Source organism: Hippoglossus hippoglossus, chromosome 13 (genome assembly GCF_009819705.1).
Source record: "Hippoglossus hippoglossus isolate fHipHip1 chromosome 13, fHipHip1.pri, whole genome shotgun sequence".
NCBI lineage: Eukaryota > Metazoa > Chordata > Actinopteri > Pleuronectiformes > Pleuronectidae > Hippoglossus > Hippoglossus hippoglossus.
Genome location: NC_047163.1, coordinates 25,849,610 through 25,872,318, shown reverse-complemented (window position 1 = coordinate 25,872,318; position 22,709 = coordinate 25,849,610). Strand labels below are relative to the sequence as shown.

Sequence of the window (22,709 nt, the reverse complement as noted above, 5' to 3'; positions counted from 1 at the left end):
GACATTTATAACCTCTAACCGGCAGAAAATAATCATTCATTAACTGTAATCAAAGTAAAAGTATGAAATAATCCCGATCCGGTGGAAGGGGGCATAAAATAATCGTTCATTAATCGTAATCGAAGTTAAAATTTGAAATAATTGTGATATTGATTTCGTCCAGCCCTACCACACACCTCTGCTGTCATGTTTGACGAAAAAAGTGGGCAGCTGGAACCAGTGTTTGTATGCAAATATAAAAAAATTATTAACTTTCTATCAATCAACTAAGAGATTAGTTGTCTAGTTGTTTAAGAGATAGTTTGTCAGTGTCATCCAACTCTGTGGGCCCCCCCTAACCCCCACCCATCGATTTATCTAAAACAGGGGTGGGTTTTATTCAGAGGCTGAGAGAGGAATGCCCGATGGCAGCATCACCGAAGCATTATCATTAGGAACAAAGATGGCTATGAGTGATGTGGAGAGATCTGTTGGATCTGCTATAGAACCTGTATGAAACAAACAGGACATTTTCTCTAAAAGAAGAACAAACAACTGCTGTATGCTGTAGTTTGATGTAGTCTGTTTTTTTTCTGTATCTCTGTGCTACGTCACATCTTCTGTTGCTCTGATTCATTGTAGGTTTGCTCTGTGACCATTGATAGTGCCCTCTGGAAATACAAACTGAACTGAGTTGTTCCCATTCCCTTATGCAGGTTGGTCTGGTGATGCCAGGCGTGCCATGTCTCTGCTTCCACATTTCTTCTTAAACTAATCCATACTAGAATGGTTGCTAACAGACAAAGATACTATACTGACAGCTGGACCAAAAACTCACTTTACCACTGCTTCTACTTCCACTTTTAAAAACCCACATCCGTCAAGCTGTGGCTCACACTGACCTCCAGGTTGAACTCATTGCTGGTGTAGCGTCCGTTGAGCTCCGAGCAGGTGAGGCGAAATCTTCTTTCTGTTAGTGATGCAGGCTGCCAGGTATAGTAACGCACCTGTCTGATCACCTGCTCATAGTTGGACATGGAGTCTACGCCTGTGGACGGGCAGAGACCAGCAGAGACAGTTGAGACATGTGCAGACAGTTGAGTGGTGGAACCATACGAGACAACACAGATCTAGATTCAGTTCAGTAACTTTTAGACACACGCACCAGTCTAAATGGACCCACTATAGAAAGTGAATATATGCATGTGTCAGAGGAAGATAGACCAGATTTACATGGTGGTCATTTTCTTCTGATTTTGCGTTCTGGGTGCAAAGCTCAAATGTTGTTATGAACAGAATTGTAATTTACAGCTGAGATCCAGGTTTATAAATCATATAAACAGAGAGATTCTGACAAACTGTTTTCACTTCACTAATTCATGATCAGCAACTGAAAAGACAATGAATCTGGTGCCATGTTTCAAGGTTAAACAACACATTTGACAGCTCATTAGCTTCCATAAGACAACAGCCAACATGAGTATTTAACCACTTTGTAGCCAAGAGGCCTGTTTTTATATTGAAATATCAATGCACATGTGGGACACTTTAAGATTGAAAGTAAAATGTACTGGATGTTATCAAGTTAGCAATCTAACGTTAACTGTTGTTGTGTCTGACCTCAGAAATATTTAAGTTAGTGATGTTATGTGACGTTATGATCACTGGGACATGTTTCTGTGTAATGTTCAATTTACATCAAAACAAAAATTCTTTCAAGCACTTTGGCATTGTATCCAACATTTAGATGTGATTACAAGCTTGATTACAGTGTATTTGACTTCCAGGCTAAATTAATTGTGTGCGAGAGGTGCATTGATATTTTGGGGTTGAAATGTTTTCCTATCATATCAAGTAACTGTAGAAAAGAGCAAGGATGTGAACATTAATGTGTAATTACCATGGAAACAATCTGCCTGAGAACAGCCCAAATGTAGCTACGGTGTTGTTACCATAGTGACGTACCGTATATGGACATGCCAGAGGTGGAGTTTGTGGCGTCAAGGTGTTTTCCAAGCAGAGAACTTCGCTGTAGTTGTAGAGACTCCTGCTCTGGCCTCAGCTCCTCCCCCAACACCAGAATGTCACAATAGTCCAAGTTATGAATGATCTCCTCCAGCATCCCGGGTCTACGTGCTACACACACATAATCACACACACCAGCACGTCAAGTGTGAATGTATGAACCCTAAATTGTCATCCGACTGTCTAACTGTCGCTGCCGTGCCACAACGTTTGTGCAAGAAAAGCCTGAACATTTTGAGGAACCATAATTCAAATAGTACAAGACACAACACACCTACTCCTACTCCCAGAATCCAATTACTCGTCAACCCTCTGCACACAGACAGTACCATTAGCTGCTTTAGTAATAAGTCCCCTCAGACTCTAGCCATCGCAGCAGTGCTGCGTGGCTGCTGGGCCTCTCTGACAGTGTGCTAAGCACTATCCTCCACCTCTCGCTGCTACCCGGCCTTCTCCCCCACTGTCGGCTCCAGAGGGAGGGGACCGGCTGTGCCCATTTAACAGCCTCCCAGAGGTGAAAGAGTGAATGACGAGTGTGTTGGAGGAGGGTCTCTAGGGGGTGGCAGACATGATGTGGAGAAAGGTTCAGTTGGAGCACAACAGGTAGAAAGAAAATTCTGTTCCAGAGGACGTTATGTGTTTTCTGTGTAGTCTACTTTTTTTTTTTTTTTTAAGATGGAAATCAGGCTGCAGGAAACATTTTAATGGAGCTAGCAGGTGTTACTCAGCAGCAGTGACCTGTTTTCAGCAGAAAAGTAACTGTACCAGCACCAAACAGTGGACAGACAATGTCATCTGGTGAACATGGAGGAGCCTTTAGAGGAGTTAATGATGAGCTAAAAATGTTGTGACCATAAGATGGAGGACATGACAGCTGCTCAAAAGTGAAGCCAAAGTGTCCTGATCACTCCCTGGTGGCTGACTGCAGTATAGGTCATAAACCCTGCCTCCTCTATGTCCGTGGATGGGACATGGACCAAACTAAAAAGTCATAGTACATGTCATATATGGTTTCATATTCTTTAGTTCTTATCACAGTGATGTTTGTTTAAGTGTTAATTTTTTTTTAACACTAGCACAGTCCATATCCTGATCACGTATTCACAGACAGAGGACGGCATTCGTACTGTATCTAGGATATTTTAGCTCCATGTTTGGATGGAGGGAGATGTGTCATCCATCTTTATTTAGAGTCTCATGTCCTGACTATTGGACTAAAATTCTTCAGGTGACTGTACACACAACTAACCTCAGAGCTGTGATGTATAAGCTGACAAATGTTAGCATGTTAGCCAAAACAACCTTGTACAGCAAATGCTAGCGCAAAGTTGTTTTTGGCTTGTTCTATTGCACTCAAGTGGCCAAATATGAATAATGATCATAAAACTTCTCATAAAAGCAAATAAACTACTACAATGCACCTTTACATCTGTTTGAAGAGTGAACTGTCTTTTGATAAAATCAACACATTTATAGTGAGACTAAAGATGACAAAACATGAAGACATAAAACAATTGTCTCTCTTACAGATGCTAATTTTCAACCCTGAAAACAAACTTGTAGAATTCAGTGCAGTCAGGAGTGTGGCTGCTTTCCTTAACTTTGTTCTGATACCACTAGCCTGTGGTGGTTTGCTATTGTAGGCAATTAACTTCAGAAAGATTTCTGTCTGGCTGACATTACTGAGTCACTTTGCTGACTTTTCTACTTGCGACCAATTAGAGCATATTTTACATTGCAAAATCACGAAAAATATGTGAAACAGAACAGACTAGAAGAGTTCTGGGAGAGCTCACTCTTCTGCCAAGGCTGACACCCTCTCTTGCAAGCCTAAAGAAAGTGAAAAACATAAAAAAAAAACAAATTGTACAGGTTCCTTGTTAGGTGATGCTCCATCCATACTCGAACTTTCATGGAAATTGGTTCAGTAGTTTTTGAATGAGGTAAAAATCTAAAAAGAAATTGAGCTATAGATCGACTTTTAGACAATAACCCTGAATAAATCTTGAGAAATTGTTACCTGGTAAAAAGATGGTTGAAATGGAACATGTGGTGTGTTTTTGTAGAGAAACAATCCCAGTGACTTCATTGACTGTTTGCATGGATCCGACTATTTGTAGTTGCAGCTGTGGTTTGTTACTTAGTCAACCTGGCTTGTGCATTGCCCTGCTTGGTGTTGAAAGCTGCTTTAACATACACAAAAAGTGAGAAAGTGCCAAAACTGACAAGAGCTGGTATATACTAATATTACAGCCGGAAAAAAAGGACTGTCCTAGAAACAGTTTGTGTGATTGTGCAGCGGACATTGATCATAGAGCTACAGTGTGGGTGGCATGAAAAAAAAAAGTTGCTGGGCTTCCTAAAAAGAAATTACGAGGAAGAGAAAGGAGATGGAGTGAGAAAGCCACTGAGTGCACAAAGAAGTGAAGTAGTGAAATGAAAAGCTAAAGAGAAAAGCTTTAAAGTAAAAGAGGGTAGAGAGAACAGAAGATGACCCTGAAATCAAATGGGGGAAAACGTTGAGCACTAAAGATGATGAGTTAAAGAAAGAAGTGATGACCTTGTCTTTGAGTAAAGGCATCAGAATAAGCCTTGAATAGATACTGTAGTGTAAGAGCGAGGGGAATGAGGCAGTGCTGATCAGGCTCAATGAAGACAAATGAATGACTGAGAGAGACAAAGCATGGGAGAGGGCGAGGGGGTGATTAGCAGGGTCCAAAAGAAACTTATTGCACGCCCTGCTAAAAGAAATATGTGATTTATCTTGAATCCTTTAAGCCTCGAGAGAACCCAAAATCTGCTCATTATGGAACTTCATCGTGCCTCCCTCTCCCAAACACTTTCTCCCCATCTCTTCTCCTCTTTCTTTCCATTTCTATGTCTTTCTATGGCTTTCAGCTAATCTCTTCCCCCCAGCTGCAGTCTCTATTTCACCGGCAGAAAGAGTTTCACCGACTCCTGAAAGCAATGCCACTTTGTGCTCTTCTCCGTTCGCTGCATTATGCTCAATGGAAGGCTAAAACCTCCCTCTCGGTCTGCTTATCTGCTCCTAATTGGCTGCTAGCGGCGGGGGCCCGGGGATGAGCCGGGCTGAGTTGGCCTCTTCCTGCCGCGGTGGTCTGATCGCTGGACACGACGAGAGCCGCCAGCTTTTCTGTGTCATTCTCATTTATTGCCGGTCAAGGTGGTGAGACCTGGAGAATCAGCGGCCTGGTCGATGCAGGTCTTACTCAGCAGGAGGGGGTGTACGGTTGCATGGGGGGGGGGATAGGTGGAGGGTATAGAAACAGTAGAGGGGATAATACCTACACACCTGTGCGGAGGATAGACTCTAGATTCAGGAAACTGACTCAACATATTGGCGAGGCCAGAGGAGCTGCACGGAACAAAGGGCTCGAGCTTACACTGCAGATTACTGCCAGTGGGAAGGGGCACTTGTCCTCAACTGGGGAACATTTCTTCAAGTACTAAATTCAAGTTCAGTTTGGAGGTACTTGAGCACTCACACTTATAAAACCTGGTCTGCATAACATGTTTTTCCGCTGTGTATAGTTTTTAACTGTATATGAAGAAGTAATTATAATGAGTAATATTAATAATAGTAATTATAATGCTTTACTATAATGTACAGCTCCTTTCAATACTTTAAGTACATTTTCTAAAAGAAATACCGACATGTAAGTACTTTGACATAAAGACACACAGTTAAATAAAAACAAGTGTTAATTCAGTGTCCCTGTGTGTCCTGATTTTTATTATGTGGTCTATAGGCCAAATAATTCCTTTTAGTTACAGAACCACAAAGTGCCGGTTGGCAGTATGGAACTATCTTTATGTCCGTAGTAGTCAAACATCAAAAACCCTTCACTTCAGATAAAATGTTATACATTATCACTGACCACACTCTCTTTTTTTATTGTGATTCTTACTGTGATTTCTGTCTTACTATGACTTTCTGTTTAGGTTCAGTATGTGCAGGCCTACAGATGAAAGAAACCATCCCTGCTGCTGATCTGCAGCCTCATGAGGCCTCACGAAATGTTCAGCTGTCTCTGAAGCCTTATTTTGGTAGTGAGACAGGTGGCACTGCATGTGATATGCAACTTCATGAATGAGTGAACACATTATCAACATAAAAAATAATTTAAAATAAAATATTTAGTTGCAGCAGATTTGGAGAGGTACGTATCTCCCGCTTTGTTGCTCTACCTTTCTCCTTTTCTTTGTTGTGTAAATATAAATATGGTCGGTGGCCTACTGATGCTCTCGTATCCTCTCCCATCTTTGTTGAGTCTCACAATCTGGTTTCCTACTTGTTCAGGCAGCTCATTACCATGTGGAGCCATGTTGCATTAGACACAAACAACACTGCAGAGGCTGTGGTGTTCACAGATTGTTTTATAACCTTGTAGTTAGAAATGACATGTTTAATCACTTTTGTCGAATTAAAGTTGAATTTTGGGACCTGTATTTTCAATGTAGTCTATTAAACCTGTTCCCTTCTGACTATATGTATATTTACTGCATAGGAATGTGCACAGTTCTGTTGTTTATGGTTTAAGCTTGTAACTAAGAAAGTACTGAGGAAATCAGGTATCTTTATTTTCTTTACATTTCAAAATGATCAATTACCCCTATGATGAAGTATGATGTAAAATGGAAGGTGATAGTAAGTGTCCACTGCAAAGAGCAACAAATCCCTCACTGGCTTCCCATCTACTGCCATTTGTATTTGAAAGGTTGTGAATTTGTTATCACCAACACAAAAACAAATCTCTGAATTGAATTACCTATGGAATCAATATCACAAAATGAATGCACATTACAGTCCATACCTGTGTGATGTACAGCGGCATCTGCCCTGGTCACTGTGCTGATGATGTGGAGATCCTGGAAAAGTGATATGCCACCTTGTGCTCTGAGGTCAGAAACTGGCCAGCTCAGTCTCTCCACTCCAGTGATGGTGATCCTGGGCTCGCTGGGCTGGAGCACCATCACCACCGCCTCGATGTCAGGGATGGTGATACATGTGTCTTCACCAAAACACCTAGAGACAGAGATTAAGGAAGAGGAAGACACTAGGGTGAGAAATAAAAAATCAAGCTGGCTGTGGTGGCAGTGGTCTGGTGTTGAATCCATGCAGGAGGCATGGTTGTTAGTGTCAGTCGGTGGGGTCACAACTTCAATGACTAGCCCTAACCCAACAACTGAAATATCGTAACAACAATTTGATGTTTTGCCATGAAATTTTAAATAAACATTCATGATTTCCAGAAGATGAATCCTAACATTTTTTGGTTGTCTTAAATCTTTCCTCAAACGAAGATGGTAAACATCACCAGAGCCTCTCTCCCTCCCCTATTGAAATTTGTTGTTAGCATGGCGAGGTTAAAATTTAGCTCAAAGTACCAATGTGCAGCCTTTATCAGCCACCATCAGACTCTTAATGTTACTCTATGATAATCTGAACGTGAAGGTGTTAAGTGATTCTCATCTGCCAAAGAGCAACCGGATTTTGACAAACACCTCAACACAATCTGAACAAGCAGCGGATGCTAGAAAAGAGTCAGACTCAAAGCAAACTGTTCAGTGTTTTTAGATGTTAAATTACAAATGATCCTTTCAACAGCAGAGGACAAGATTCACATTGAAATGTAGCCACTAAAATGCTGTTGAGACAACTGTTATTACACAGATGTTGAAAATCCCTTTTTAGCCCAATTTTAAAGAAATAGTTTGACATTTAAAATACCCAAACGAGTGTATTTGCTGAAATGTCAAACTTTTCCTTTTACCTTGACATCTAAATACTTACTGGAAGGAAAGCAAAAAAACAGGAACATGTTATACCTTTTAAATATACTTTTGAAAAGTAGCATTACTTAATGGCTTACTTTGTTCACTAGTAGAAGTCAAGCTTTCCCTCATGTGGCAGTGTGTCCAAACTATTTTTATTTCCTTGTCAGTATTAACATTTAGATGATACCTGTTACAAAACCATGACTTTGTTCACAATCTCACAGAAATGTCAACACACAGTCTCCCATGTAAACACTGCCCTTCAGCGTCTTTATTTCCCTTCTCTGACTGATGACTCAACATGGCTGATCCTGCTCACTGGAGAAAAGGTCAGGATGGAACCGTCCGGTTGATTCGCAGCACCGAGAGGTGACAGAGGAGACAGCGAGGCACTTGAGGACATTGTATAAAGAAGCTCTGGTCCTCACACAAGCTGCTGTTTACCCAGGCAGCATCAGGATGTAAAACCATGAAACACTACATCAGCTAATAAAGCTTATCGGCAGAACCAGGACCTCTTAGCAGCACTAAAACCACAGCTGCTGAAGTCCAAATCCAAACCACCGTGCATGCAGTTATTCAGAGGCTGAAACGCTCTGTCAGGGCTCAGGCGGCACGCACAGACCTGCAGCAGTGCACCCGCTGTGTTTTCATATGTGCACGTCTGCCTCCCTGCTTGCCTGTCAGTGTGCGATAGCATGTGTTTAAATGCACAGCTTCCACTGGCAACCTTGAATGGAGCAAATCGTATCAGCTCTCGAGGACTTGAGCTTGCTAGCTGTGAGCTCACAACACACACACACGCTGATTTGCGACATACATACACACACATACATATTCACATTAATGAGTGTGATGGGGAGTGAGGGGTGTGTGCATCTTGTATTTTCCCACCTATATTCTCATTTGAAATATGCACAAATCCCAGAATCTCCACATGTTTTCTCATCTGGAGAATTTTTATGAAAAGATAAAAAATGGCAGTGAAAAGAGGTTTAGTTTATTCAAAATATTTGTTTTGCATGAACCTGTGTTATTATCACCCTGTGTAATCCATGTACAAAATGCCTTATCAGGTTGCACGACCCAAGGGATTATTAAGGCTTATTCCGCATTCTAGCCGTTCCAGAATTATATTAATTATGTGCCTCTGACTTAAATACCTAAATTCTACTAAACTATCATCAATGCTTTTCTATGTGGAAATCTTTGCCATCGCTAACACTCATCCTGTCACGATCTGCTTTCCCTGCGAGTGACTTCACGCCTGGACTCTGTGACTAGGTGTTGGACCACTGTGCCAGAAGCTGGAGGGACGCCAAAGCACGGGAAATTGTTTTTGTGACTAATTTCAGGAGCCCAATCTGCTTCTAAAATCTGTTACATTTACATCCAATATGGTTTTATATTGTGAAATAAACCCACTGCTCACTCTGCCCGACCCACCTGCAAGGGAAGGGGGGACACTCTGGCAACAGATGCACAAGGTTATAATATTAAAACTGTGTCACTCACCATCCTAAACTCATTCACCGCTCCCGATATAACAGACTCTCAATATCAAAATTGCTCTAGGCAGCTAATTTAATGCAGGCATGATACAGGCTAAGGCTACGTCCACTCTAATCGAAAAATGAAAACAATCTTCGTTCAGGCGAGCTTTTTTGCTTCGTATCAGAAATAATCTCCTTCCACACTAACACACCAGAAAACACACAGGGATTTCTTTGCTTGAATCAACAACACGGTGGAACTGTTACTGAAACAATGGTTCGCAACATTAATAATTGCTTTTACCACTGGAAGGTGAGTCGTGAGTGATAAAGCCCAATCAGAAAAAGAATGCAGGTGTCTGTGTTATCCAAATAAAGTCTCTGTTTCTGCCCAACCAGACTGATCAACGTCAGATACAGAGGTAGACTTCTGTCCGTATCCTGCGTTCATTTCATCCATCATTGTGCATGTTGTGGGGGGCAGTGTTGCCAAAAATCCAAACAAGATGACCATTAGACATGAGGAAGAAATTTCAACCATGGCAGAACTTTTTGGTAAGTTGGACCACCCCCGTTTACAATGCTGCTCCATGGGCCTTTTTTCTTAAGAGGTACATTATCACAACCTCCTCCACTCCCCTCATACTTGTTGTTGTCAGAAACTCTTGACTCTGTGCTGCCTTCTAGTTGATGGATTACTCAACAACCATGCCAACGTGAAGGGTACGTGGAAGTGACAGTTACCTCATTTCAATTGGATGTATCTCTTTTAATACGTAAAGGCGGCATAAATGATATATTAATCACTTTGGTCATTAACTGAGGTACAGGTATGTTCTGCTGTGAGTCATCAGCACTTGCATGGATGGACAAATACAATTATTATATTTTCTACAAGATCTTTTCTCTCTGTGGCACCAAAATGACTGGTTTTACCACTGGTGGATCTATAACAAAATTGTAAAACAACGCTACTTTGTTTTTATTCATTTGTTCTTCTAATAAACCGAAACATCATGAAAGACCTGCTTAAGGCATAGCTCTACAGTACATTCAGAAAGCTACTTACTGGCTTTAACTCTGCTGATGATGCCTGACAGCGGGATGAGAAACTAACTATTGTCCCTAATCCTTCGCAGTTGTCTAAGGCCACAGTGTGAGACAACAACAGGTTTCGGGGCATCGTGTTGTTTGTCCTTTTCTATCCAGTGGCGACGGCCGGTGGTGTGTGTGTGTTCGCTGTGCAGGCACTAAGCCATTCTTGACAGCAGTGGGAGATACAAAGTCAGTGATGCAGAGGGATGGCTGCTGTGAGGGCCAGCTGAAAAAAAAACCAGACCTGGAGCCGGTCCAACTTAATTATAAAGAAATATGACAAGGGAGCCTAAAAGGGTTGCTGCAAAGATTAATGCTGGTTACTTTTATTTTCTCAATGCCTGAAGTAATTGCAGTTATTATTAAACGCCAGCTTGAATCAAATTTAATAGCATTTGGAGGAATTAATTAACACTTCTGTTTATTTGTGTGGATGATGCTGTCTGCAGGTATTTTCAGCAGTTTCAGGCGCTTAGTTTAAATAAATCTTTTCTGCCTATTCTCTTGTTTTGTCTGTTAATAACTTGATTCGATCAACACTGGTCACAGACACAATGTAAATGGCTAATACTCTTACAGAGCAATAACACATTTAGCAAGAGGCTGAGCCTTATGTCTGCTACTCAAAAAGTCAACTGAAAACATTAACCTGCCTTTTACTGCTTAATTATGATCAATCTCTGAACACATCTTTCATCTGGTGCTGGAGCGCAAACAGACCACCTATACAGACCCTGGTGAACGCTGCTCCTAAAATCCAATCATGTGGCAGTAACACAGAGACACATTTACTGTCTCAGCACCTGCACTAGTACACAGGAATTATCAGTTCACTTGGTAGCATCATCTCACAGGTTGTTTTACATCATACTGGGTATATAGTACGTGATACAGATTTGTGTGTGTTGTCTATATGAATGTGCAGCACATTATTGGAAGGTCTCACTTTGACACAGATTCATATTAAATTAGATCATTAAGCCTCTGATCACAGAGCAAAAACCTAATAATCTTTAACCGGTTTAAGTTTCACTTTTAATTTAATTCATTAATTTAATCAGTTTCTTAGCTTTATGTGTTTGTATATTTACTTTTGCTAAATGTGGGTAAAGTTAAAGTTATCTATTTTTGGTTAGTAAACTTCTTTTATGTATAACAATAAAGTTAAATTAATAAAAAGATCTGGGTCCTCCGTCTCTCACATACATCAATGTTTCTTATTTAAGTGTAATCATCTGTGAACATTCTTAGTCATCAATGCCTTTAAATCAGCACTTCTAGTTATGTTATTACATTTTTTTTTTATTACACCAATTTAAACAAATGTGTAAATTAAATTAGAATAAAATCAAAATAGGCTTTGTCTGTATTAATGGAAAAAAAAGGCTTAGGATGCTAAAAAGGTATTTTCAATCATTTCTATTTATTTTCTTTTACACTTACTCTACCAGTTAGACCTATTCTCAGTACTGTGTGGGTGTGGTTGACATCGCCCTCCCTCTCCTCCAAGTGGTTTGTGGAGTTGGCTGAGCTCCTTTATCCCCAGAGTAGCTAAACTACAACTTGAGCAGACATCCAATCGTTTAAATTAAAGCTCTAATTCATGTTGACGTTTTATTAATAAAAAAAAAAAAAACAGTTTATGTTTTTATGTCTGAATGTTTTTCAGCCTCTGAACCACTCTCCATGACAGAAATGGAATAAGTCCATCACAAAAAATAAAATATGACGGGGGGCCTTAGGGTTGGTTGTTAAGATTAGCGCTGTTGGCTTAATTATTTTCTCAGCGCCTGCAGGAATTGCATTTATGAAGAGTTAGCAAGAAGCAAGTTTGATTGCATCTTCAGGAATGATTCAGCCTCTCTGTTTGTTTGTGTGGACTGATGCTGTCTGTTGCAGTGAGGGGAGGCTTTGCACCAGTTGATGACATGTTATGGCGGGACGCCACGTTTCAGCCTCTCGGCGTAAATAAGTGACTCCAGCAGAACTTGTTTTACACACGCACACACTCACACACACACACACACACACACACACACACACACACACACACACACACACACACACACACACACACTAGTGATGCAAGCTTAGCCGTCATTAGCATAACGTAGACCTTGATGATCATTGTACCTCTTGCTATGATGAACACACACACTCACACACCAACATACACACGAGCCCGCAGTCATGCATCAAACCCAACAAAATGGCGGAGAGTGAACCCCCAGGGCTCTGCTGCAGGGGTCTACATATATTTAAAACAATCATGAATTTTAATGGTAACCCGCCAAGGTGGGCTGTTTTACCAGCCAGTTCTCTCTTCCCCTCACACACTCTTTCTTTTTGTACCTTCTTTCTCTCATTCTTTCATTCTTCATTCCTGGCGAAACCCAGGCAGAATTATTAATACATGACATGAAAATGTAAGAACTGGCCCCCGGTGGCAACGAAGCACAGAAAATGGTGTATTAAAGGAAAAGGAGAGTGGCAGCAGAGGGAGGGAAAACACAGAGAGAGAGAGAGAGAGAGAGAGAGAGACAGAGAGAGAGAGAGAGAGAGAGAGAGAGAGAGAGAGAGAGAGAGAGAGAGAGAAAGGAATACTGTATCAGTCAGACACACATGATATCTGCTGTGTCTCAACACTACACAGAAGTGTCGAAGAAGATTAACACTTCTGATATCTGAGAGAAGAGACAGAGAAGAAGAGGTAGTAGGAAATAGGAAAGGAAAACTCATAACAAGTACAACAAGAAGAAAGAAAAATAATTATTTCTCTTACTGGACGGTCGTGGAGATGCGCAGACGTCGGATGCCTGGTGTGGGAAACTGGCGAGAGTTGATGTAGGAAACCTTCCTTACAGCAGTGTTCATGTTCTCCAAGTCCTCTCCCTCCATCACCAGTATAGACTGGGCTGGGTTAAAGTGGAACTGTGAAAAGAGAAACCAGGGACATGAGATGGACATTGACAACGACTGGAAGAAAGACAAACTGTCTCGTAGACAGCTGAGGGCCCAGCCAGGTAAACCTGCAGGGAGCCCCGTCAAGCTCTCTAAAACAACATATTATACTGAGCTGACAGCTGAAGAGTAGTGCAGCTTCAACACATCATACAGTATATTTAACCATAAAAACATGTATATCTGATCTTAATAAGAGGTGAGTTTGAGGACATGAAAATGTTACGTTTTAGCAAGTGATTGTAACTTTATTTCCTCCTAACAGGCAGCCATTGATTTCTACCAGTTTCACTGGACAGTAGTATGATTGTCAGCTTCTGGGGACTTGAACCCTGCTTGAGTCAGGTGATCCATCAAAGTCATCATCATGTTGGCCCTGCATTTCCATGCAACACCAGTTTGACTTTGACAATAACAAGACTAGGTCAAAACCTATATGACTGGACCATGTGTTGTCATTATGCAAAATCAAAAAGGTAGATTAAAACTGTTGGAAAACACAATGTGCTTATGTGCATATTCATGACATCACTGTGTCATATTTACATTCTTCCAACTGGTTTCAGCTCTTTATCTGTTTGCTTCTCTCCTGCTATCTGTGCTCGTATACAGTATTTTAATACAGCAGACTTCTCTATAAAGCTGTTCGCCAATTAACATGTTTTCCTGTGTCTGTTGTCCCTCCTGTCAGTCAGTTGCTAGTTCTGTACCATGATCAATGAGTGACCCACCTCCAGCCCTACACCACCTCAACTCTGGATACCCAGTCATCTCCCTTCTACCATCCAACCAGAAGCCCCCCATCAGACGTCCCAACTTTGTGCTCCATTCCTCATTACCACCTCCATTGTATGACTCATTGGTCTGCTTCCATAGGGTTCTACCTCACTCAGGGGTCAATTCCTCTGTTCACAATGAATTTAATTTGATTCCAATTTAGTCATTCAGATTTATTGATCTTTAAGTCTCTTTAAGTGAAATGTAAGAACTGGGCCCCCTGTAGCTGAAACCAATAGGCAAACTCCCACACTTGGCCTGTGGGGTAACTTTAGTCTGTCTCACGATATTCAGCTGATCAATGATGTGACCTCATCATAAACTCAACTCTATCAGTCGCTCAGTCTTGGACATGTGCGTTAACAGGGCTGGTCCTGCTGGATCACCTATGTTAGGGTGGTTTTAGGCCTTTTCAGAGGGATTTGCATAGTGGATTGAAAAGGAAGGAAACTAATGTGAGGTCAGAAGACAGGTAGGAAAACAATGGCATAATAAATAGCCTAAAACCAAAGAAACACTGGCGTGGCGCTTGTGTCAGTCAATCATAAATCAACTCTCTTTACAAGTATACTCACAAGTAAAGCAAGTGGGCTGTTTCTACACTGAGGTCTCTAAACTGGGTCTCAGCAGCAGGTTGACAGCACTTGAGCACTCCATGGGACTCCCCACACACTCCATCTCCCCTTAACATTTTCCCCTTCACACCTTTTCTCCTCCTGCTGACTGCTCTCATTTTCTGTTCTCTTTCACTATACGTACTTGCCGCTACCTGCCTCTACCTACTCCTTCCCTGCATGCTATCCTCCTCTGATTGCGCTCTCCGCCTGTTTGGCTAAATGCTGTCCTGAACCCCCACCCCCCACCCCCAGGACTTATGGGAGCCAGACTAGTGTGTGGCGCTGAGGAAGAAAGGGAATTACATCTCAGAAGATAAACTTCACTAGACCCTAGAGGAGTTGTCCTCCTCTTCCATATCCGCCACCTTGTGCCATTTTTTCTCATCAAAAGGCTGGCAAGCGTCTCTTTGCTGTAGCACAGCAGGAGCTCCATGGACAGAAAAGATCAAGAGAGAGGGGGAAAAAAGCGAGAATGATAGAAAGCATTGGGTTTTGGTGGGTGGCTGGATAAGAAAGGGTGGCTTTGAGTTTGCCCAAACCCCTATCAATCTTGTATGGCCTGCATCTTCCACACAGAAGGGAGATGGATTACCTGAGCTGGTGAGTGGGGTGGGGAAGCCAATTGCCAATTCAGCTGTGGTGATTTAAAGAAACAGTATTCTTGCTGGGATCAAAGTGTGTGTTTTTGTGTATGTGTGTGACTACCTTTATGCTCTTATCCAGACTCTCAAGGGAATTGATGTCCAGTCCCTCTTTGCAGGCCTGCAGACAGGAAATGACTTTCTGACTCTCGATCTTCCCTGGTCGGATGGTCAGTCCGGATAGGCTGCCCCGGAAATACTGAGTGAACCGTGGCTTGGTCACCTCCCCACCTACACACATAACCATACACACATAGTACAATATTTCAGAAAAATGCTTTCATACACAGCAATATAATGCATCACTGAACCTCAAAGTAGTATAGACATAAATTTCGGGGTTAAGGTTAACGTACAGTAATCACTACCATGGTGTCATGTTTGTCTCTACATTAATCATGAGCCCTGATGACCAAATTGTGGTTATAATTAGCCTTTGGATGTTTTGTGTCCCCATTCTGTGACTAAATGGCAGAGTGCAGCTGCAAAAGTACAAGTGTTACACAGGCTGGCCCACCCGGGCTAAATAAAAGTAAAGAAAAAGTCAACAGATTTAATGTACGCCCTCTGAAGTCCATAAAGGCCGTGACCACCAGGAGGATTCTCCAACCCACTCATTAGCTGACAGGTATCAAAGCATCCCCTTCCACCTTCCTTTCCTTCTTTTTATGTATCTCCTCACTTCCTCTTCCTCTCCTGGCATTAATGCATCAAAGCACTGAATGTATAGAGCAGTCCCTTCATCTAATAACATTTTGTTATGAAAAAAGATCTGTTCTTGTTGATACATCAAACATTTGGAGAATGCAGTGGAGTGATGACTGACGGGCAAAGATGGAACTAAGGTGCATAACAAGAAACTGTCTTTCTGGCTCTCTATCAATGTGTCTGTCTGGTGTCTCCCAGCACCTCCCTGACACTGTGGGCTCTCATACATATGCTACAAACTGATTGTTTGAGCTAAGCAGCAAAAGTTACTTCCAATCTTTTCAGTCCTATTTTTACAGTTTGTAGTGTGTGCTCATCATAAACTAAAAGCCAGCAACTCTGGTAGGTGCTACTTACAGTCTGTTCAATTATCTATATGTTTGTCTGAAAGAACAGAGGCACCAGCTTTTTACACTACTGCAGCCTATATTTGAGCTCTTATATTCTATACTTGGGGGGAGGGGTCTTAAGCCCCACTGTTGTAATCAACATTCACCAGCATGGGAGGAAGCAAAGATCTCGATCACTCGAAAGTCATTCTATTTAAGACATTGGCATTATAGGCACATTCTCTATGTTTTTAAATCAACTGGGATGGTAAAGTTGAGTGGGACGCGAAAGTAGCTCCCCTGTTGTTCTAAACTGCCTTCTGACCTATAGCCAGCTGCTAATGGTTTACCTTCAATAACCTCTACACACCTTTCTTGATTTTCTACCTGAAAAACAATCTGAGTGCATTGAGTGACCTCCCAAACACCCTTTACTGCTTAGCAATTTGGACTCCCTCAACCTACGCATATGGTGAACCATCTGTAGAAATGATTCTACCTCAAGAGGCTCTATGTACAATTCATATCTGTTCCAGCCAGCGCTGCAAATATTTTCCTGATTATTCCCATCTAATCACTCTGACAGAGCTGGTGTGGCTTCCTTCCTTCTTATTCTGTGGCCATAAAAAGCAGACTGGGCCCCTCACAGCTCTGCTCAAGATTCAATCATTGTCTCACTGCAGACAAATATAACTCTAGCTGGGTCCCACGAGATGACAAACTATACAGTCATGTTGTGAGGCTGTGGCAGATGGGTGTCACTGGCACAACCTGAAGGGTCATATGTGGGCACTGGGGGAACCGTGGGTGATAGATGTGTTGAAGGCCAAAGTAGTGAAAGCCAAATCTGTCAGTTGCTGTTCTGCTACCCTGTCATGAGTCAAAACCCTGCCTCAGCTCTGCCAGGAGCAAGACAAGAGTGTTTCACCCATTAATGCTTGACCCTCATGGCTAAAATGTTTTAAAACTAAAAGTGTAAACCATTTCTTGGCAAGCAGAGCTCTCCCTGTTCGCACTTAGTCTGCCCCAACCACAATTTGTCTCAATGGACAGTATGCTTGTATGATCCATTAATTCTTATCAAATCACCATCAGCTGCGGAGGACAAAAGACGTGAGGGAAAGGTATAAATGAATATATCCAAGCAATGGACCTCTTAAAATCTTGTCAATAGGGCCTTTCTTTCCAAACCTAATAATATTTTTTAAATTTTTTTAATTTTATTTGGGTAAACCTTTAGCTTTGACACTTATACAAGAATGAGGCATTGGTATTCAAGATGTCTGCCATGAGTTGAGGGTGTAGTTTACTACTGCAAACCGAGTGCACTTCCAATCCACCAGACATGGTCCTTCTTCGTGTCAGCTGGAAGAAATAATTTTAGTCCGTGGACCAGACAATCCAGCTGGTGACAGGAGAAAGCACTCTGTAATATTCGACAGTAAGTGGGGTTGGGGAAATACTCATTTAAAAAAAAAACCCTTGACCTCATCAGACAGCGCCAAGCTTGACCCAGGCTCCCATAATTTCCTCCTGATGGGACAGGCACATTCATCACTGCCCTCGGTTATGCTTCCAGGGTCTGAAAGAGTCAACCAGAGCAGGTTGAGACACAGCTGGGAGCACCGCTGGGAACACTTTATCATGCCTTACTTCCCTGCTGTGAAAACGTGACAGAAATTCACTGCAGACCTTCGACTTTAATCATCCCTACGATTGCTGACCTGCAGCTACACTATATGCCCACTATGGCCCGTTGAGTAGAGCTCCCTTATCACCCCTGGAGCAGATAACAGAGTCCTACCAGTTGATGTGAGGTACCCAGGGGAACATATTAACCCAGTGGCGTTCCGTCTTCCTGTCTACCGTAACAGACAAGAGACGGATGAAGCCTTTTTCTTGACTGGGAAGATCTAGAAATAAACTGTGTATATATAGACATATGGGGGCAGCTATCAAACTTCCCACGCCTGAACTCTTCCCGTTACTGTCTGATTTCATATGAATAATTTAGGAATTAACTTAATTCATGCAACACAAGAACAAGGAGGACAATATCAAGTATGTTGCCATCAAGTGCCGAAAAGACTTCTTATACATGATTTTTGAATCACAACAACCGAGTCGTGAAGCTTTATTTTGGTAACTACAGCTGTTAAAACCCAGCAGCCACATTTCAGCAGCAAAATCGATGAAGTCTGTGTTCAACATTGTGGACCCACTGTTTCAAAATTTACAAGGAACTCTGAGTGGTAAATCTGCCACTGTTATCACTGCAAACTGTCTTGTCTGCCACGCACAACAGAAAAGTTGACAAGCACATAAACAGCCATGAACATCCAATTTCATGCACTGTAAAAATCAGGTGCAAACCAGATGTATTGGTTATGGATCATGTTGGTGTTTCTGTCATCAAAATATGCTGAAAAATATACACTTCTTTGTGAAGTACGGCAGGACCACTCTGATCTCACTTGCATGTTCAACTCTTGTTTCAGTTCAGAACAATAACCACACCTGTTTGCGTATTTTAAGCCACCTCTTGCATATTTAAAGCCGTCTCCTGCATATTTAAAGCCTCCTGCATATTTAAAGCCGTCTCCTGCGCGTGCCGATAGCTGCCAGGTACCAGATAATCAGGGGAGTGGAGTCTATCTAACACAGAGTCACATTTGGATTCTCACATAACAAACTATGCCAAGTCATAGAAGCCATTCTTGCCTCTTTCTTTATGCTTCACCTGCTCCCTTACCTTTTTCAAGTTACTATTCACTTCTATTTTTTCCCTCTGTCCTCTCTCTAGATATCCACCTTTTCACTCAGTCCCTTCCTGACAGATGTTATCAATTTTGGCCGTGGCCAGAGAAACCATTACGGGTCTCAGACAGAGGGTAAAAAAAGAAAAGCAGAGGAGAGGGGATTACTGAGACGCTGCGGAGCGGGAATGATACGGGTGATAAAACCGCTGATCATTCCACTTTACAGAGACTGGTTTTTATTTGGTGTCAGCTCTGCTGTGCAGCCCTCCTTGCTCTATAGATCTTCACTCTCTTCTTTACTCTGCTTTATTTGCGTCATTTCCAGAGGAGCAACAGATGTAAGTGCAGAGGCATGGGGGAGCCAGATATAGGACCATTACTTAAGTGTAAGCGTGTGAGATACGCTTACTGTGAGATTTAGTGTACATATACCTGCATCAGCGCCTGTCTGCCTGTATTCATTCATTACACTGTATATATACAGATATTTATGTTTCAATTTGAGCTTGTATGTAACCATCAACACTTCCCAGTTACCCAATTACACAGTTGAGGAAAAAGAAGAATGAGGCGAAGTGACTGTGTTGCTCTTCGCTGTCTGACTGCACACGCTTCTGAACACGAACAACCTCCACCAGGTCAGGGGGTAAAATGTAAGTTGACTGTGTGAAAAGTTCACAGCCAGCACTTTACTCTCCAAGGTGAAGGAGGGAAAATGGATGGTGTGGGGGAACCCTTGTATTGAATGAAAATGCTCAAGTGCAATCATTGTGGCCAGAGAATTAAGTGCCTTGTTGAAGCAATGGGTCAAACCAGGAACTTTGATTTATGTACATTAATGAGCAATGCAGTCCAGCACTTTACCAGAACGGACGCCCAGAACGGAACCAGGGGTTGCGGAACCAGGGGTTGCGGGTAATGCTCGATGTAACGGAGGGACTGCACGGTCGTAACGTCACGTGCGACAATTACTTCGCCTCCTACGAACTCGCGCGGCAGCTCCTGGAGAGGAAGATCACCGTGGTCGGCACTGTTCGGAAGAACAAGCCCGAGCTCCCGACCGGGCTGCTCGCGGTCAAGGGAAGAGAGGTGTTCTCATCCAAGTTCGCATTCACGCCCACCGCCACTCTGGTGTCCTACATCCCAAAGAAAAACAGGAACGTGGTGCACCTGAGCACGCGGCACGCGGAGGCCGACGTCAGTGACCGCGAGGACGGGAAACCGGTCATCGTCCTGGACTACAACCGCAACAAAGGTGGCGTGGACAACCTAGACAAGGTGATCGGAACGTACAGCTGCAGGAGGATGACCGCGCGCGGGCCCCTGGTCGTCTTTCACAACATTCTCGACGTCTCTTCCTACAACGCCTTCGTGATATGGAGAGAGATCAACCCCGACTGGATGCGGGGCAAGCGGAACAAGCGGAGGGTGTTCCTAGAGCAGCTGGGAAAGGCTCTCGTGACTCCGCTCATCGCATGAAGGGAGCGCATCCCCCGCACGGAAGCGTCCGCCGCGGTTGTGAAGGCTGTAAAAGCCGCCGCCGCCGCACAGAGAGCTCTTGACCACGACGACGACGACGACGCTCGACCCAAGCGTCCGGCCTCCTCCATAGCCCTAGCAGCAGCCCCGCTCGGGGCGTGTACGAGGAAGAGGTGTCAGATATGCCCCAGGAAAAAGGACTGTAAAACTCACACCGTGTGCTGCGGGTGTAACAAATACATCTGCAAGGGCTGCTCACTTGTCTATTGAAAAACTGACAAGTTTGTGTCTGTGTAAAACTTCATGTTAGTTAGCAGTCCATAATGGGAAACTGAAGCAGGTTTCATTGCAAAAAATGTACACACTGACTGAAGCTGTAAAATCTCCCCGCAGCACAGTGGAATGGCTTCTATGGATAAATATCTGCAATATGATTATTCTAAATTATATTCATTTGCTGTGGTCAGGACAGAATCAATTTCTATTAGACAATGCTGACAGGCCAGTTAAGCGTTATGAACCATGAAACTCCATCATGAAATTTAATTAAATATTGCAAAATATAACTGTTGCATGCAACCCCACTGCTTTGAGCTGACAAATGTTTTTTATTTACTCTGCCATCCGTTTGCAAACTGTATCATGTAATATCCTGTCGGAACTCTAAATCATCACGTGCCAACACCAGGGAATACGCAGACATTACAAGTGGATGGTTCACGGAATACGTTGAATTCCTTTTTACTACTGCTAAAGAAAAAACGAACAAAAACACCCCATTCAGAGCAAACATAAGCCGGTTGGACAATAGACAAGCTCATTTTAGCAATCAAGATGCTGGACACTTAAATGCCCCTCTGCTTGCTTTAAAAAGGCAGCCTGCTGTGGATAATGGCTTATTTTAAGATCAGTATTGCCTTTACAACTCTTTTCAGAGGCTTAGACCTAAACTGGAAGAGCAGACATATGTCTCTGAAGTCTTTCCTCTATTCAAGGCCCTTGTAATCCTCCTCAGGGCTTGCAGTGTTCAATGAAAGAAATGGGAGGGGAGGAGGAGAATGAGCTGGGTATTGGGTGGCGGGTTGTCACCGCCGCAGTTGAAAGAAATGTGCGATGGCCTGCTCCTGTTCCTGCTCCCAGATATCAGGACTCTTTATCGAGGCTAAGCATCATTGAGCAGTCTCATTTGGGCGATCAAATCAGGGGCAGTCTGTACCGTGTGAAAAAGAGCCCTTTACTCTGCCCTTGTGCAATTAGTGGCAGCTATCACTTTGGAGGACAGTGTAATTGTACGCCTTCATTCGGACTGGTTCAACTGTTTGTCAAAGGCAGACTAAGTGCCCTTCTGATAATTACATTGTTCATTCAAGGCCAGAAAACATGTTCAATATCCAATGGCTCCTTTGTCTGTACATCAGACAGTATTATGTATGTTCTTGAACTTGCCCACAGACCAACGCAGTATTCAATCAGCAAAGAAAAGCCCTAAATACCTAATTTTACTGTGACTTTTATATTGAAACTTCTGTTTCAGCTAAATTGTTTTACTTTTAATTAAGTCCAGGATGAATTAACCCTATTAAAATAATGAACTGACTAAGTGGCTCTGCCCACCCACCTTGCCAGCAGGCCCCGACTGTCAGCTGCACATCAATCTGTGAGGGGTGGATGGGCCAGTCGTCTGTCACCAGGTAGGGGTCGTAGGTCACTCCGTCCACATAGAGCGTCACCACTGGGAACTCCACATTGATGACGTAGTAATGCCACTCCTTGTCACAGATCTAAAGATTAGAGAAAGAGAAACAGTCATTAAACAGATTCTGTGGTCCTTCACTTTTTGTTTCCACTTCAGTGTTGGAGTCAAAAGAAGCAAAGAAGTTGTAGAACCCGTAGTTAACAAAGGTGTTGGTTTCCATCACTGGAGACAACTCTTGGTGAGTTGAGGGATGACGTTTTCTGAAAAATTGTCTGTCACAAAGCAATTCCACAATTCCAAGAATATTTTTGTTTGTGGAAATGTCGAAAATTCATATATTTCAAAGTATGG

General features: G+C 42.6%; 1 protein-coding gene across 1 annotated transcript in view; it reads right to left on the bottom strand.

The window, feature by feature from the left end:
* LOC117772727 (calsyntenin-2-like) overlaps positions 1-22,709 on the bottom strand; it is a 257,015-nt gene that overhangs the window by 6,507 nt on the left and 227,799 nt on the right. The window contains exons 9-14 of the mRNA XM_034604094.1: positions 22,281-22,443; positions 15,452-15,618; positions 13,174-13,322; positions 6,840-7,051; positions 1,945-2,115; positions 882-1,027 (exon numbers count right to left, since the gene is read on the bottom strand). Of these exons, the coding sequence (XP_034459985.1) occupies positions 882-1,027; positions 1,945-2,115; positions 6,840-7,051; positions 13,174-13,322; positions 15,452-15,618; positions 22,281-22,443 (1,008 nt within the window). The remainder of the gene's footprint in view (positions 1-881; positions 1,028-1,944; positions 2,116-6,839; positions 7,052-13,173; positions 13,323-15,451; positions 15,619-22,280; positions 22,444-22,709) is intronic.